This window comes from Vipera ursinii, assembly GCF_947247035.1.
Source record: "Vipera ursinii genome assembly, chromosome: 3".
In the NCBI taxonomy this organism is placed as follows: domain Eukaryota; kingdom Metazoa; phylum Chordata; class Lepidosauria; order Squamata; family Viperidae; genus Vipera; species Vipera ursinii.
This window is the reverse complement of record NC_139516.1, coordinates 64,920,202-64,935,655: the sequence shown is the minus strand read 5'-3', so window position 1 is coordinate 64,935,655 and position 15,454 is coordinate 64,920,202. Positions and strand designations below refer to the sequence as shown.

The window sequence follows — 15,454 nt, the reverse complement described above, 5'->3', positions numbered from 1 at the left end:
TTTGGGGAGGTTTGGGGAGGCGCCCAAACCTCCCCAAACGTCGGCAGGAGGAACGGAGACCTGCCGACGTTTGGGGAGGTTTGGGGAGGCGCCCAAACCTCCCCAAACGTCGGCAGGTCTCCGTTCCTCCGCGCCCTGAAGCAGGCAGGCAGGGCGCGGAGGAACGGAGACCTGCCGACGTTTGGGGAGGTTTGGGGAGGTGCGCGCGCACCTCCCCAAACCTCCCCAAACTTCGGCAGGTCTCGGACGGCGGTGGCTTGGGAGAGGTGCGCGTGATCCCGGAAGCACCAAAGCCTCGGCCGCGCACAAGTCCTCGGTAAGTTTTTTTGTTGACTGGAGTATAAGCCGAAGTGGAATTTTTCAGCCCAAAAAGTGGGCTGAAAAATTCGGCTTATACTCAAGTATATACGGTAGTTTGTATTTTTCATCTTTTATCTCCATTCCTTTGATTTCTGAATCTTGCCTAATATTTGTATCCAATACTTCCTGTGTTAATATAAATTATAATGGTGATAATGGACATCCTTGTCTTGTGCCTTTTTTAATATTAAAATTTTCTGTAAAATCTCCATTTATGATTACTTTAGCTGTTTGTCCATGATAATTTTTTTAAATTATATTCATAAAGTTTTCTCCAAAGTCTATTTTGTTTAGTTGTTGAATCATAAATTGTCAATTTACATTATCAAAAGCCTTCTCTGCATCTAGGAATATTAGTACCATCTGCTTCCCTGGGTGCTTTCATAGTATTCCAAAGTATCTAAAATCATTCTTAAATTTTTATTTGTCTCTTAGGTAAAAATCCATTTTGCTGTGTATGTATACATCAAATCAAAAATCTCTTTAATCTTTCTGCTATTATTGAAGCAAAAATGTTATAGTTCATGTTTAATAGGGATATTGGTCTATAATTCTTTATCTGTGTCAAGTCTGAATCTTCTTTGGGTATTAAAGTAATGTTGGCTTTTGTCCAGGTATTTGGTATTCTAGCCTCTAAGAGTACCTCATTACACAGTTCTTTCATTAATGGGCTTAATGTATCTTGTAGGCATTTATAAAACTCTGCGGATAGCCCATCTGGACCCATGGTCTTATCATTTTTTGCCTTTTTATGGCCTCCGTTACCTCCATCACTGATATTTTTTTCATTTAGCAAGTTTTGGATGTTCTCTGAAATTTTTGGTAGGTCAGTTTTTTTGTATTGCTTTATTTTTTCTTGAGAAGTTTCTTCTGTGTCATAAAGTGTCTCATAAAAGTCTGATTATTTTTTTTAATTATGTCATTTTGGAGATGTAAATTGTCTTTTCAATCTTGCAATTTGTTTATCAATTTTTTCTCTCTTTTCTTTTTCAGTTTTCAGCTAACCACTTACCGGGTTTATTAGCATTTGCAAAGAAATTTTGTTTTGCTCTTTTAATTTGTTGGACCATTTTTTCAACCTCTGCTAAATATAATTTATGTTTTATTATTTCCATTTGCTTTTTAAGAGTTTTCTTTTGTGGATCTCTTTGTATTTCTGATTCCAATTTTATAAAGTCCTCCTTTAACTTCGTTTGTTTTTGCTTTTTTTCTTTAATCTTTTTCGCCATATAAGTTATAGACAGACCTCTTAAATATGCTTTAGCTGTATCCCACACATTTTGAAGTGATGTCTCTTTTTTGTTTATTTTAAAGAAAAAATCATGTTGCTATTTGTATAAATTCTCTTTCAGTAAAGATTGATTCAGAGACCATCTTAGATTTTTCTTAACTCCTCTCCAAGTCATCTTTATCGTATTATGGTGTGTCCTTATATTGGTTTCTATCTCGATCTCTTGTGTAATCATGCTTAATTCAGGGGATATCCATATCATATCAATTCTAGACCATGATTTGTGCCTGTGAGTAGAATTTATATTACAATTTATATTCTCTCCTTATATCCTGTATACAGATTTCTTCTGCCATTTTAAAGAAAGTTTTAGGTAGTGTATTCCTTCCTTTTTTTACCTATTTTGCTACTTCTGTAATCCAGCTTCCTGTCTACAATTGCATTAAAGTCTCCCATTAAGCAAATATTTTGATATCCCAATTCCACTATTTTCTTATGTAATTTTTGATAAAATTCTTCTTGTTTGTTGTTAGGTGCATATAATGCTACCATCAATATGTGTTTTTGATTTATTATTATTTCCACCATTAATATTCTTCCCTCTTCATCTGCATAGATTTGCTTGAGGTTCATTGTCTCTTTAATATATAAAGCTATTCCTCTTTTCTTTTGTTGTGCTAGTATGAAGTTTCTCGATTTTTAGTTGTTCCAACAGTTTATAGTATTGTCTTTTAATATGTGTTTCTTGGAGACAAACTATATCCATTTTTAATCTTTGTAGTTGTGTAAAAAAAAATTCTTCTTGCGGGGGAGTTCAATCCAATTATATACATTGAAAGAATCCCATTTTCCTTCTCCATCTCCTTCAGTTATATTTAGTTGTTTTTGTCTATCTCTGTTCTCTTGCTTTTGCCCCTTCTTCTATGTTTGCATTTTCTGTTTCTTCTTCTTCCCTTGGTTTGGCTGCTCCTTCTATTGCTATCTCTTCCTGTTTTTTTGCTTCTCTCTCTGCATGAAATTCTGGACTTTCCCTTTCCATCAAAGCTCTGTATCTCTGATAGAATTCCATTGCTTTGAATACAGAGTCCAATCTGTATATTTTCATATCCCAATTAATTAAAATCCCTTCTGGAATCAGCCATCTAAAATTTGGCCAGTCTTTCTCCTGTTCGTTCTGCGGGCTTCCTTGCATCAAGCAGGTTAACCGCCATCTCCCTGTGATCTACAAGGGTCCCCTTTTACTTCATTGCCTCTCCAGAGTGACTTCAGGCCCTTTTCGGACCCCCAGCAGGAAGAAATTGGGTGCGGGGAGCAGAGCCCTGCTTCCCTGCGTGCATTGTACCTCCAGCCCTAAGTTTCTTTTTTGTTATTTGCATCTATATTCTCAACAATTAATACATGCATTTGACAGGGAAATCCACAGACTTTTCATTAAATATTCATCTTTTCAGTAATGATTAATAGTGAAAGTATTCACATCAGAAGTTAAGCCATAATTAGAAAAAACTTTGTTAGCTTCTAGAACATGAAAGTGGAAAGAGATAAGCTCTTCGAGAGTCCAAAGTTTCATTATTAGTTTTCATTGAACAGAAATGAAGGGGAAAGGTTAGCATGAGGCCGTCAGCTGGTACACCAGTTGACAGGTTTTATTTAAGGCTTCTCATATTGAACTGGCAGATGTGACACATGTTCTACCTTAATTGGTTGACTCTTAAGCTACTTATATTTGTAAGGGAGCAAAAGGCAGTGATTTATTTTTCAACTTCATACCTGTATGAAACAATTTAAGTTGGATGCAATTCAGTATACATATGAGCAACAAAGTATTGGTGGAGGAAGGAGCAGAGAGATGTCCTTGCTGTCCTTATTTAAACAACATTCTCCTGTATATTGTGAAAAAAGTGATTGGTATTATAATTGTTTTAAATAAACTATTTTGCTCTTTCATCATCAAAGCTCTTTTATCATCGAACAGTTTTATGTCTTAACGGAATCAATTATTGGACCATTCACACATAAAAACAGGAATGTACAGTATATCCCAAACTCAAATTATTCCAAATATTCAAAACAAATTGCCTGGTGTTCCAGAGCTCAATGCAAAACTGGGTATTTAAGTTGTCAACCCCACTAGAGGGACCAGATTAGGAAATCAACTCCACAGGAAGGCTAAAACTACTTTTGTTGAGATTGGCTATAATAACGGAATCTTGAAAATTTGTGATGTACCTCTTCCTCCTTTTCTACTTATAGTTCACAAATGAATCTGTGCCCAAGTCACTGCCCAATATTACTTCATTGTTCTAGACTTTAAAAATTGTTTTAGCCCATTTTGCCTAAATGATGAATGGTTCCTGTATATTTCTGTCAAAATAATCTTCCATCACAATTTTCCTTTCTTTACAAAGGACAGCGTTAGTACCCCTAAATGTTGGTGTCCTAGGCCAGTGCTACTCATCCTTAACCTAAAGAACCCTATTTATAGCTATACCTCTTATGTTAGGCATTTAAATACATTTTTCTGATGTGTTTAGTATCCATAAGTTTCATTAACTTCTCAAAGGGGTCCATTTAACAAAAAAGTCAAGAACCCCTTCCTTGCTGAATATCCAATTCATTTCTTCATCCACAAAATTGGTGGTGAATTTTGAAATCCCATTCCTTCTGAATTATACTGCATTTATGTGAATTTCTCACTCAGGGGAGGCCTGCTACATCTATTCAAATGAAAATTCAGATGAAATGATTTGTGTTAAGTCAGATCATAGGTAGCATTTGGTTGCACAATAGTCATCGAGATACTTAGGGGCAATTCATAAGTGTCACATGAGTGCAAATTCTTCCAGCCATGTCCCCTAGTAATATTATCAAGTATACTGCTGCCATTACTGGAGATCAGATACATAAAGATATATAGGCATATATAAAATCCATCACAATGCCTTTACCACTATAAATTTTAAAGGTAACCACAAGGAAGGAAGGAAGGAAGGAAGGAAGGAAGGAAGGAAGGAAGGAAGGAAGGAAGGAAGGAAGGAAGGAAGGAAGGAAGGAAGGAAGGGGAAGGGAAGGGAATGGAAGAAAGAAAGAAAGAAAGAAAGAAAGAAAGAAAGAAAGAAAGAAAGAAAGAAAGAAAGAAAGAAAGAAAGAAAGAAAGAAAGAAAGAAAGAAAGAAAGAAAGAAAGAAAGAAAGAAAGAAAGAAAGAAAGAAAGAAAGAAAGGAAAGAAAGAAAGAAAGAAAGAAAGAAAGAAAGAAAGAAAGAAAGAAAGAAAGAAAGAAAGAAAGAAAGAAAGAAAGAAAGGCCTTCTGTCCAATGCATTGTTTGGAAATGCATCTATCAGCTCAAGAAAGGTATGTCTGTAGAATTGAATTCCCTCCAAAAAACAAATTATTTTCTTTGTGATGATTTTTCTATATTTCTTCAGATGTAGTTAGCATTTTGTAACAGTGAAGACACTGTTAAACAGCTTTTCAAGTTGAAGTGAATCATATCTATACGATCATCTGGTCCACATATTTTAACACTCTCACAGAACTCTAGAATGCTAATCAGGCAGGGCTTATCATTACAAAAGTCTATTGATTCTTCTTTAGCACAGTTAGCCCTTTATGCTTCATAATCTTGTATGAAATAATGTACAAGAATTAATGTTGATTAATTGTGAATTCCATGGATTAAAAGATTGCAGTTCCTTAGTTCCTCTGTAAAGCGCATTTTAAAGCAACTCTTATATTGCCCATTTCCCAATCATGGTCAATCTTACAGACATGCTATTTGTTAGAAGATAAGCAATTTCACATTTCAGCTATTTAGAAGTCTCTGATGGGCACAGTCTGCACCTGGTGGTTTGTTTGTTCTCACTTTGTCAATTACAATGTCACTACTATTTCCATCAACTCCTGAGATACCAGCTGTAGTGCTGATATCTGTGCTATATTTTTTTTGGAAGTGAAGATAGATTCAAATAATTCATTCAGGTTCTCTAATATTGCTATATATTTTCCACCAAGACTTGAATTCCCTGGTCTTCCAGCAGCCCAAGCTGGTTTCTGGTTTCTTGTGCAAAGATTTTTTATTTTTATGTATTTATTTTGTGTTGTGGGCACCATGCTGCTGAATATCTGTTTTTAAAAAAAATATTCCCAGCTTGGACGATGAAGATATCAACAATTACATTTGTATCCGAGCCTTCTGCTTACAACAATAAAGCAAAATACAAAATGTAATATACAGTAATTAAAATTAGTATCATTCACATCTTTTAATAGTTAAAGGCTTCATGAAAGAATTTTTTTTAAAAAAAAAACTAAGATAATTGAAGCAAAGACATTAGGGAAGACAATCCATAGCATGTGTTCTATGATTAAGAAGGCCCTCACCTATCTACCAGATTGTTCAGCTTCTTCCAACTGCAGCAACTTCAATGAGAGCCTCCTAACAATCTTACTACTAAGCAGATTTATGTGGGATTTCTTTAGCGCTAACATGCTTTGTTTCTCTAGGAGGCTGCCCGAAAGAAGCAGAATCACATAAACACACACACATGCACACAAAGAGAGAGAGAGAGAGACCAATTTGTGTACCCTTATGGAACCCTAGGACTCCGCATAGTTTAAGGCAAAGCCAATAGAAGCTTTTTATTTCTCTGACTTGTTCAGACAATGTCATAGTAGGCCAGCAGAAGGCTCTGTGCTACAAGCAAAAAAGGCCATTATCATCTGGTTTATCTTCTGTTTGTCTGGTGAACAACCTGGCTATTAATCTGCCTACACAACTGCCTTCAGACACAATAGAAAAGTGATTAGAAAAGGATGCTACAATAAACCAACTATATTACTGTAAAGCTATGAGCATAACATCTGTGATGTTTCTTTGCATGGCAAGAATTTTTCTAATCTGTGCGGTCATAAGCTTCGCAAATTTCCACTGCTCCAGGTAAGTCAATATTGTTTTTTAGACAACTATTAGAACAGAGACATGATAGATAATAGTATTTAGTGTGACTTTCTGCGATTTTTAATGTTTTTTTTTCCCTAGTAGTTGAGACATTCGTTTTGGGGTTACTTATGACTTAACAAAAGAAACCCACTATATTGAAAGTATTGGGTTGCAAAGTGGCATGGATCTTAACAAATGTGTTACCTATGGGACATCGAAATCTGTGAAATCACTTGTCAGTAAAATATTATACCAAAATGGATTCAGTAGTACATCAACAAGATAGATTTAAATTTCAAGTCTGACACACAAACACAAATACAAATTTGGATGTTGTATTTAGCATGCTTTTATATTCTGTCTTGTCATACTGATGCCTCTAATATGTGCCAGAATTTTTTTATATTTATTTAGTCCTAGTTTTCAAACAGTTATCATTCCAATAATTTATGTGCCTTTTTTTCTTGAAAACTAAAACTCCTACAAATTAGCATAGCAGGTTAAGGTATTTAATGTATATATATTAAAGTATATATAATTTCTTTCAATAGCTTGCTTATAAAGCCAGCACTTAAGAGAAATTTGATCATTGTAATATAAAATTAATATAGCCGTAAATAGCATCTATGGTAAATGATTTACACAGCTGAGCCATGATTTCTCTTCCTTTCCGTATATTCCTGTTTTCATTTTTCTCTCCCCAAAACAGACACTTAACATACTGTTATCTACTGGATATTTTTCTATTCTCAGAGGTTTCTTTAGGGTCTAGCTTTCCTTTCCTTTTTCTTTTTCTCTAAAATTTGCTTCAACTTCTATAAAGTCTGATTTTTCAGCAAGCGGTTTTTATGTCTTTCTTTGTTTTTTCTGATAGTTGTGGTTCTATGGCTTCCTTATGATATTAATAGTTCCCTTCGAGAGCTGCATTCATGATTCCAGTCAAGCTGCAAATGTGCATATAACACAGAGCAACCGATAGAGGAGTCAGCTATGGAAAAATGGTGGCGTATGCATTGTCATTCAGTTGTTATAAGCAATGATAGGAAAATGAGGAACTGTTAGATCACTGACTTTCTGCTGCTGCCAAAAAAAGGGCTGTCATGAATATTGGCAGCTACCACTTGCTCAGCCATGCAAAAAAAAAATGTCGATCTGCTGATTTATGGAGGGCTTGAATCAGGACTTGGTGTGTATCATGGCCTCCGAAGAATTCAGAATTCAAAGTTCAACAATATCAAAATCTCCAAACAGACATGCTCTCCTGTTCTTTCTGACTGGATCCTGGAACTCTTCAACTGAACCATCAGAAAACACAATTGCCATTTTATTCTAAAAGACACAAAATCAGAGTCCAAACAGAAGAAAACCTGAGACACGTTCCTCACAACTCACCAAAAATCCTCAAGAACAGGAATGGCCAGCCCATAAGTCTAGCACATCAACTATATGTCTCACGTTATTTTTCATTTGTCTACCACTAATAAACCCCGTTTGATCCCCATGAACCACCTGTTGTAGAACCCTCATCAGTCTATTAGCCAAAACCTTAGCAAATATCTTATAATCTGTATTTAAAAGCGATATCGGTCTATAATTTTTAACTAAAGTAGCATCCTGGTCTTCCTTCGCAATCAAAGAGATAAAAGCTGTTCTCCAAGACGGTGGCACCTTTCCCCCCTTCTGGATTGTCTGGAACAGTTCCTTTAACGGTTTTATCATCTCTAATTGTAAGTTTTTATAATAGGCCGCAGTCAAGCCATCCGTGCCTGGTGCTTTATCCACCTTCAGTTCCTTAATAGCTGTAAAAATTTCTTCTTCTGTAATCAGCTGATTAATCCCCTCTTTTTGTACTTGCGTAAGAACCGGGATGCTAGCATTCTCCAAGTACATATCAATATCTTTTGCATTAATGTCCTCTTTAGTATATAATTTCGAATAAAAATCCACAAAAGCATCCTTAATAAGATTCTGTTGAAACACGACCCTTCCTTTATACTCAATCTTATCTATATTAGATGCCCTTTGTTTTTTCCTCAGTCTATAAGCTAACCATCTGCCTGGTTTATTGGCATTGCAAAAAGTATTATGCCTAGCAAACCGCAGATTGGTCGCCACTTGATCAGCCATTAATTTATCAAATTGTCCTCTTAACAATCTAATAGCCTCCTTGATCTTCACATCCTCTGGGTTCAAAATCAAAGCCTTTTCTTTTTCCTTTATTTCATTCTCCAGTTCTTTCCTTCTATTCTCCACTACACGTCTATGTCTATTATTCATATGTATCAACACCCCTCTCATATAGGCCTTGCTAGCATCCCAAACCATATCCATAGAGGTACCCTTGTTCATATTAATCTCAAAAAAATCCTTCATCCGCTGTTTGCATTCTTCCACATTTCTCTGGCTTCTAAACAAATTCTCATTCACACGCCATGAGCGCCTATCTCTTTTTTCCTTATCAATCTCCAACCAAACTGGACTGTGGTCAGAGATAGTTCTTGCACAAATCTTCACCTTTTTAGTTCTCAAAAAAAAATCATTAGTCGACAAAATAAAATCAATCCTCGAAAAAGATTGGTGTCTATCAGAGTAAAAAGTATAATCCTTCTCCTGCAAGTGTCTCTCACGCCAGATATCTCGCAATTCCAGGTCATCCTTCATTTCAAAAAAAGATTTAGGCAGTCTAGCATGACTTGGAATGCGCTTAAAAGCTCCAGCCTTATCCAACTGTACATCCATAACTCCATTCCAGTCCCCCATAAAAATAAAAGATTTATAATCCAACTGGGTAAGCTTTGTGTGAAGTAAGCTAAAAAAGTCAGCTTGTTGTTGATTTGGTGCATATAGTCCAACTAAAAGCGTCTTTTTACCTTCTAACAACAGCTCAATCATAACATATCTTCCATGCTTATCTGCTTCAATTAAATCCGCTGTTAAGGCACTTTTAACATAAACAACCACTCCATTTTTCTTATTCTCTGCAGAAGCAACAAATTGCGCACCCAGTCTCGAGTTCATTAAATACTTTTGATCCAAAACTCTAATATGCGTTTCTTGCAAACATATAACATCTATCTTAAATTGTTTTAAATATTGAAAAACTTTCTTCCTCTTCTGCGGTGAATTTAGTCCATTAACATTCCAAGTTAAAAATTTAGTTGCCATGTATATCCTCAAAAAGCTCTTGGACCACAGCTTTGATAGGACTAATTTCTTTAGGCCGTGCTCCTCCCACAGCTTGGCTATGAATGCGTTGTGAAGAATCTGAAGACTTTTGCTGATCTTGTTCTTTTATTTTTAATTTAATTTATTTAATTCCTTCTGTTCTTAATTCCCACTAATTTCCCTTGACCGTCAGTAATTCAGATTCTTGTAGAGATCTAAGTTTAGAATAAATCTTTATACACATTTGAACTGCCTAGATCTCCTGATTTCCATGGTGTTTGGTGTAAACAACATCTACATTCCACTCAAAGAGACAGTCAAAAAACCTAAAAGTAACATAAAGAGCAAAGCACCTCCTCACCAGTAATCAACACCCAGATGAGCAGAAATTTACAAAAAGATTATCACAAGATTAACACTACATCTAATCAAGAAGTAAATAATACCCTAATTAAGGAACTACCAACTCCAAAAAACAAGCTAACAGTAAACACCCTAATCAAGGAACCACCAAAAACACTCCCACTAACACTGACAAAGCAAATCCCATTCCCTTCTAGACTGATGATGTTACCTAGTTTGGTAATGAAACATCTGCAAGATGTTGTCAAACTCAATTTCATGGAGGGCCGCATCAGCATTGCGGTTGCCCTCAGGGGGGCGGGTGGGTGTGGCCTGGGTGGGTGTGGCCTACTGGGTGGGCGTGGCTAGAGTGCGTATGACCTACTGGGTGGGCGTGGCCAGCTCTACATCGTTCACATCAAGGGTGCCTATGGGGGCCTGGGCAGGAGTGGGACAGATCTGAGGGTCTCTGGCAGAAGGAGGGTCTCTGGGCCAGGGCCAAGGCAGTGGGGGCCGTTCCCTCCCTGTTTCCAGGATGGCTTTGCGGGCCGCATGAAACCACTTCGCGGGCCGGATCCGGCTCCCGGGCCTTGTGTTTGACATGTCTGTGTTAGAGAGCACCAAGGAGCCCATACTATATAAAAGAGGAAAAGCAGAACTGGGCAGGGCTTTAGTGAGATTTTTCTCAATCATCAAATCTTATTGAGCTATAAAACAGGACCACCACTTAATCCAGGACCCTGATTTTGTTTCGGTTCCAAAAGAAACCTTTGCCTCTTTTTTCCTTCTATTCCCGAATGAACAGTTTTCTCTGTGTATCAGTAAAAATTCAAGAGTAACCAAAAGAATTAGAATATTATCAAGGCAGGAAGATGAGGATGAACTTGATGATCAATATCATGATCATAATGCATAGTTGGAGTATTGGACCAGGATTAGAAAAACCCAAGTTCATCATTATGGGCCACAAAAGTTTCTTAGATGGCTTTGGGCTAGTCATTGTCTCCCAGCTCAACCAATTTCACAGGGTTGTTCTATAGAAAAGAGGAAGAACTCTATACCGACTGAGTTCCTGAAGAGAAATATTTATAAGTGTGTGACTCTATTTGAAAAACTTACATCCATTTTGTGTAGAGTTTTTGTGCACCTTCAGTAAACAATGCTATTATCTATTCAAGGCAGGAGATAATAACAGAATCTTGAGTGCCTGACAGCTGTTTCCTCTCTTTTCTCTAATTTCAAGAAAATCAAGGTGGGGTAATCTTTACTTTCTTCATCATCCCCTTCTTCTTTCTAGAGCTAAGAAGAACAACTACTGCATAATTTCTTCAAGGCCATCTCTGTATTCTTCTACATATGTGGAGCTGGGTTTTGAGCCAGCATTTCTGCATCTCCATATTGTATATTCAGGAAAGTTCCTACCATGTGTAACATGCAGAGGATGAGTTAAACAATTAATAAACCCCAGTTGGGCCATGCTTAGGTGATGTCACAATTGTTCGGCCAGTGGCTGGTTATGACTTTAAAGCAATACACAGAAAACATTGAGGCTGGTTTTATCTTCTAATTTTCCTTTTGTAGTTCTTGTTCTTCTTGTTTGAGTTTCATTTACTTTTTTGTTGTATACAAATGGCGCTTTGTCCAATAGTTCACACATTTTCACTTCCGGTATAACAGATGGAGTATAGTAGTAAGTGACCAGAGAAATGGCCATCTAATTGATAACCCATTGTCGGTGAATTCTTCATCATATCAGCAAGCATAATTGGCATCATGTAGTGGAGCTGTTATGCACAGCATTTCCTGTGCCCAGTGTGGGTGTGCAGCTTGACCTTCATTGCAAGGGGGCATTGCAAAAATAATAATAATAATAATAATCCTTGGAAGGTACTTCAAAGAGGTTGACCTTGAGTGACGGGAAGAGAATAAAGGATATAAATGGACATATGGTATACATATGCTTTCTCCCAATTAATGTAGTGGCACACAGGATGATTCTCTTCAACTCAATAGAGCTAATGTCAATGTGACCAAAGGCAGATGGCGCCGCTCTTCAAGCCAGGTGGTGCAGCCTATTGACTGTCTTCTTTCCAGTTGGTCATCATGGACTGCTTGTGATGCTTGCCAGAAAAAAAGAGTAAGTCTGCTTGGAGTCTAAAGTTAGTTAACTGTTTAACACACAATTAATTCTGGTATACTAAAATGTGGAGCTTGGCACTATAAAACTGATCGTTGTCATTTTCCACAGGACTTCCTTTTGGTCTCACCCACCAACATCCCTGCTTTTAATATTCATTTCTTCATCTTTTTTCATTCAGCTGACCAATACCCTGGGCAGATGCTTCCCATGTTGACCACAGCAACACAATACAGATGGTCCTTGACTTATGACCATAATCAAGCCCAAAATTTCCATTGTCAAGAAAGACAGTTGTTATGACCCATTTTGCAATCTTCCTTACCATAGTTGTTAAGTGAATCACTTGCAGTTGTTAAGTTAGTAACATGGCTAAGGGAATCTAGCTTCCCCATTGACTTTGTTTGTCAGAAGCTCGCAAACTGTGATCACATGACCCAGTACATTGCCAAGTGTCCAAATTTTGATCACGTGACCGTGGAATGCTGCAATGGATGTAAGCCTGAAACACAGTTATAAGTCAGTTTTTTCAGTGCTATTATAACTTAGAATAGTCATTAAATGTATGGTTGTAGGTCATGGAATAACTCTATACAAGGACCCATTTGTTGTAATTTTCTTCTTCTTAAAAGAAATGAAATAAAGTTAAAACAAATACAGTCCAGAAACAGGAACCTTGGTTCCTCTGGTGAATTCTCTAAAACTGTCACATTTATTCCTCAGGATTACTCTTCCTCAATTCCTTGCCTTCTCTGTGACACCCTCAAAGCAGCTCTGTTACCTTTGGGCTGTTTAGTACCTGTATGTGTGATCTCTTTTCAGAGACTTTTGCTTTTCTAACAAAAAATATTCCAATTCCTTAAAATTGTTGATAGTCTAATTTATGTGAATGTGAAAACTTTTCCTTCCCTCAGAAAGTGGTCTCCAAGCATTTTGCCAGCTTTCTTTCCTAAACATAAGAAAGTTCAGATACTCCCATACAAACATGCCTTCTCAAACCATTGGTCTTACAGAATTCCTTCATGATATAGTATAAATACTATTATTTTAATAGTAAAATATTTTAGGCATTCTATCATAATACACTCATAGTAAATTGCAAAACTGCACTTTATTAGCATCCCTTGCTCTCTTAAACATGCAGAGTAACAGCTTTAAAACAAACTGCCTTAAAAGACAAAAGTAACAATTTGTAAATGTGACAGAAGTCTTGAGGAACACTGATTTTATGGTCCTATTTGAACTCTTCAGGCTATATTGCATAAGACACAGAGCCTTTGGAAGGAGCTGCCCTGCCTTCCTGTCTTATCCAGAATGAGGTTGGCAAGCCATTGTATTTTCTCCACTTACGCTGAAGCACTCCTGATATAGAACCCATTTGTGTTAAGTGACCTCAATTTCCAGTTTTTGACTAAGAGATGATGACATGCAGCTTCTCATTTTTCATCGTTTTTTTCCCCCTACCTCGCAAGTGCTTTCCAACCAAGGCTTTTGATTGTTACAACATTAGTGGCAAAATTCCCATTATTTTCAAAAGTGCAGGATAATCTTGTCCTGTCACCACACTAAGACAATCATTTTCACAATACCCATTCCTCAGCTTTGCTCAAAGCCAAAGCTTACATATCATTATTTATCATCATTATTCTTTGTGACTGGAATAGCAGCTCAACCCTTTATGGCCACTAGATTTGATTCCTCCTGTTTGTTACAAGAATAACCTTAGAAAAATAAATAGAGCACGCTGAGGAAAGAAAAGATAATACTGAACAAGTAACTGAGATGGATCTCTTATTTGCAAGCATTTGCATTTCAAGGCTACACAATTTCCAGTACTTTTTCAGTAGTTGTTTAGCAAGGGGTTAGAAATATGCAATCTAACATTTTTTTAAAAAATGGATTTTCTCCATTGCTCCAGATATCCTCCATAGAACTATAGTGAAGGAATTACAGTGAAGGTGTTAGTGGAAACAATTCATTACTTTCACATCTTACAGTCACTCTGTCAAAAAGGTGGATCAGCATAAGGGTGAATTCATAGCAGATGTGAAACTAAAAAAAGGTCCCCATGAACTTATTTGATTTATTTATCGGATTTATATAACTGCAGTTCTCACCAAAAACAACTTGGGACATGAAAGAATTTCAGAGTCAGTTTATGACAAGCAAACTAGGTGGAAAAAGCCAGAAAGAAGTCACAAATTGCAGTCATGTGATGTTGCACTTAATGACTCACAGTGATTTGCTTAACAACCACAGCGGAACTGACATTATGAGTCCAGCACGGTCACATGATGTTTCACTTAACAGCATTGTCACTTAGCAACCAACTTGCCAGACCCAATTGCAATCAGTAAGTGAGAACTACCGGTAAGGTTATCAGATGAGATGGAAGCTTGAACAGAAAAGCAGATGTCATTCAATAAGAACAGAACACGAGATCAAGCTGTTCAAACAATTGCTGCAAGCTAGCATAAAGGGGGAGTCTTTGGAGCCATTCAGCCAAATGGGCTGCCTTGAAAGATGTACTCTGCTTATTCCTTGTTAATCCATAGGGCAAAAGAGAATCGTGAAGGTGTGATGTTTTGTTAGCGTTTGCACAAATAATGAGCTGTCATAAGTTGACTAGTTCCTGTGGATAAGCCCTGAGCCGGGCCAAAACAGGAATGAAAGAGTTAATTAGCAAGGTCCATTCAAAAAGCCTTGACAAATACTTAAACATACATTTGCCTTGCCTTCCAGCTAATATAAGAGAGAAGGAACCCGTGGCTCAGGAGGTTAAAACACTGCCTGATATATAATCAGCCCGGGTTCAAATCTCAGATAAAAAGGGTATGACTAACTGATGAGAACATAAAAAGTTCGAAATGATCATCTTAGCCTCCCAAATTCTTTATTAGCAATTTAAATAATTTGCACAAATAATGAGCTGTCATAAGTTGACTAGTTCCTGTGGATAAGCCCTGAGCCGGGCCAAAACAGGAATGAAAGAGTTAATTAGCAAGGTCCATTCAAAAAGCCTTGACAAATACTTAAACATACATTTGCCTTGCCTTCCAGCTAATATAAGAGAGAAGGAACCCGTGGCTCAGGAGGTTAAAACACTGCCTGATATATAATCAGCCCGGGTTCGAATCTCAGATAAAAAGGGTATGACTAACTGATGAGAACATAAAAAGTTCGAAATGATCATCTTAGCCTCCCAAATTCTTTATTAGCAATTTGAATAATTTGCATATATATATATATATATATATATATATATATATATATATATAT

The 15,454-nt window shown here is 36.8% G+C and overlaps 1 protein-coding gene across 1 annotated transcript in view; it reads left to right on the top strand.

The window, feature by feature from the left end:
* Positions 1–6,439: 6,439 nt before the first annotated feature.
* C8B (complement C8 beta chain) overlaps positions 6,440–15,454 on the top strand; it is a gene marked incomplete at both ends in the record, with an annotated part of 37,460 nt that continues 28,445 nt past the window's right edge. Inside the window, 2 exons of the mRNA XM_083360529.1 lie at positions 6,440–6,528; positions 12,019–12,175. Of these exons, the coding sequence (XP_083216655.1) occupies positions 6,440–6,528; positions 12,019–12,175 (246 nt within the window). The remainder of the gene's footprint in view (positions 6,529–12,018; positions 12,176–15,454) is intronic.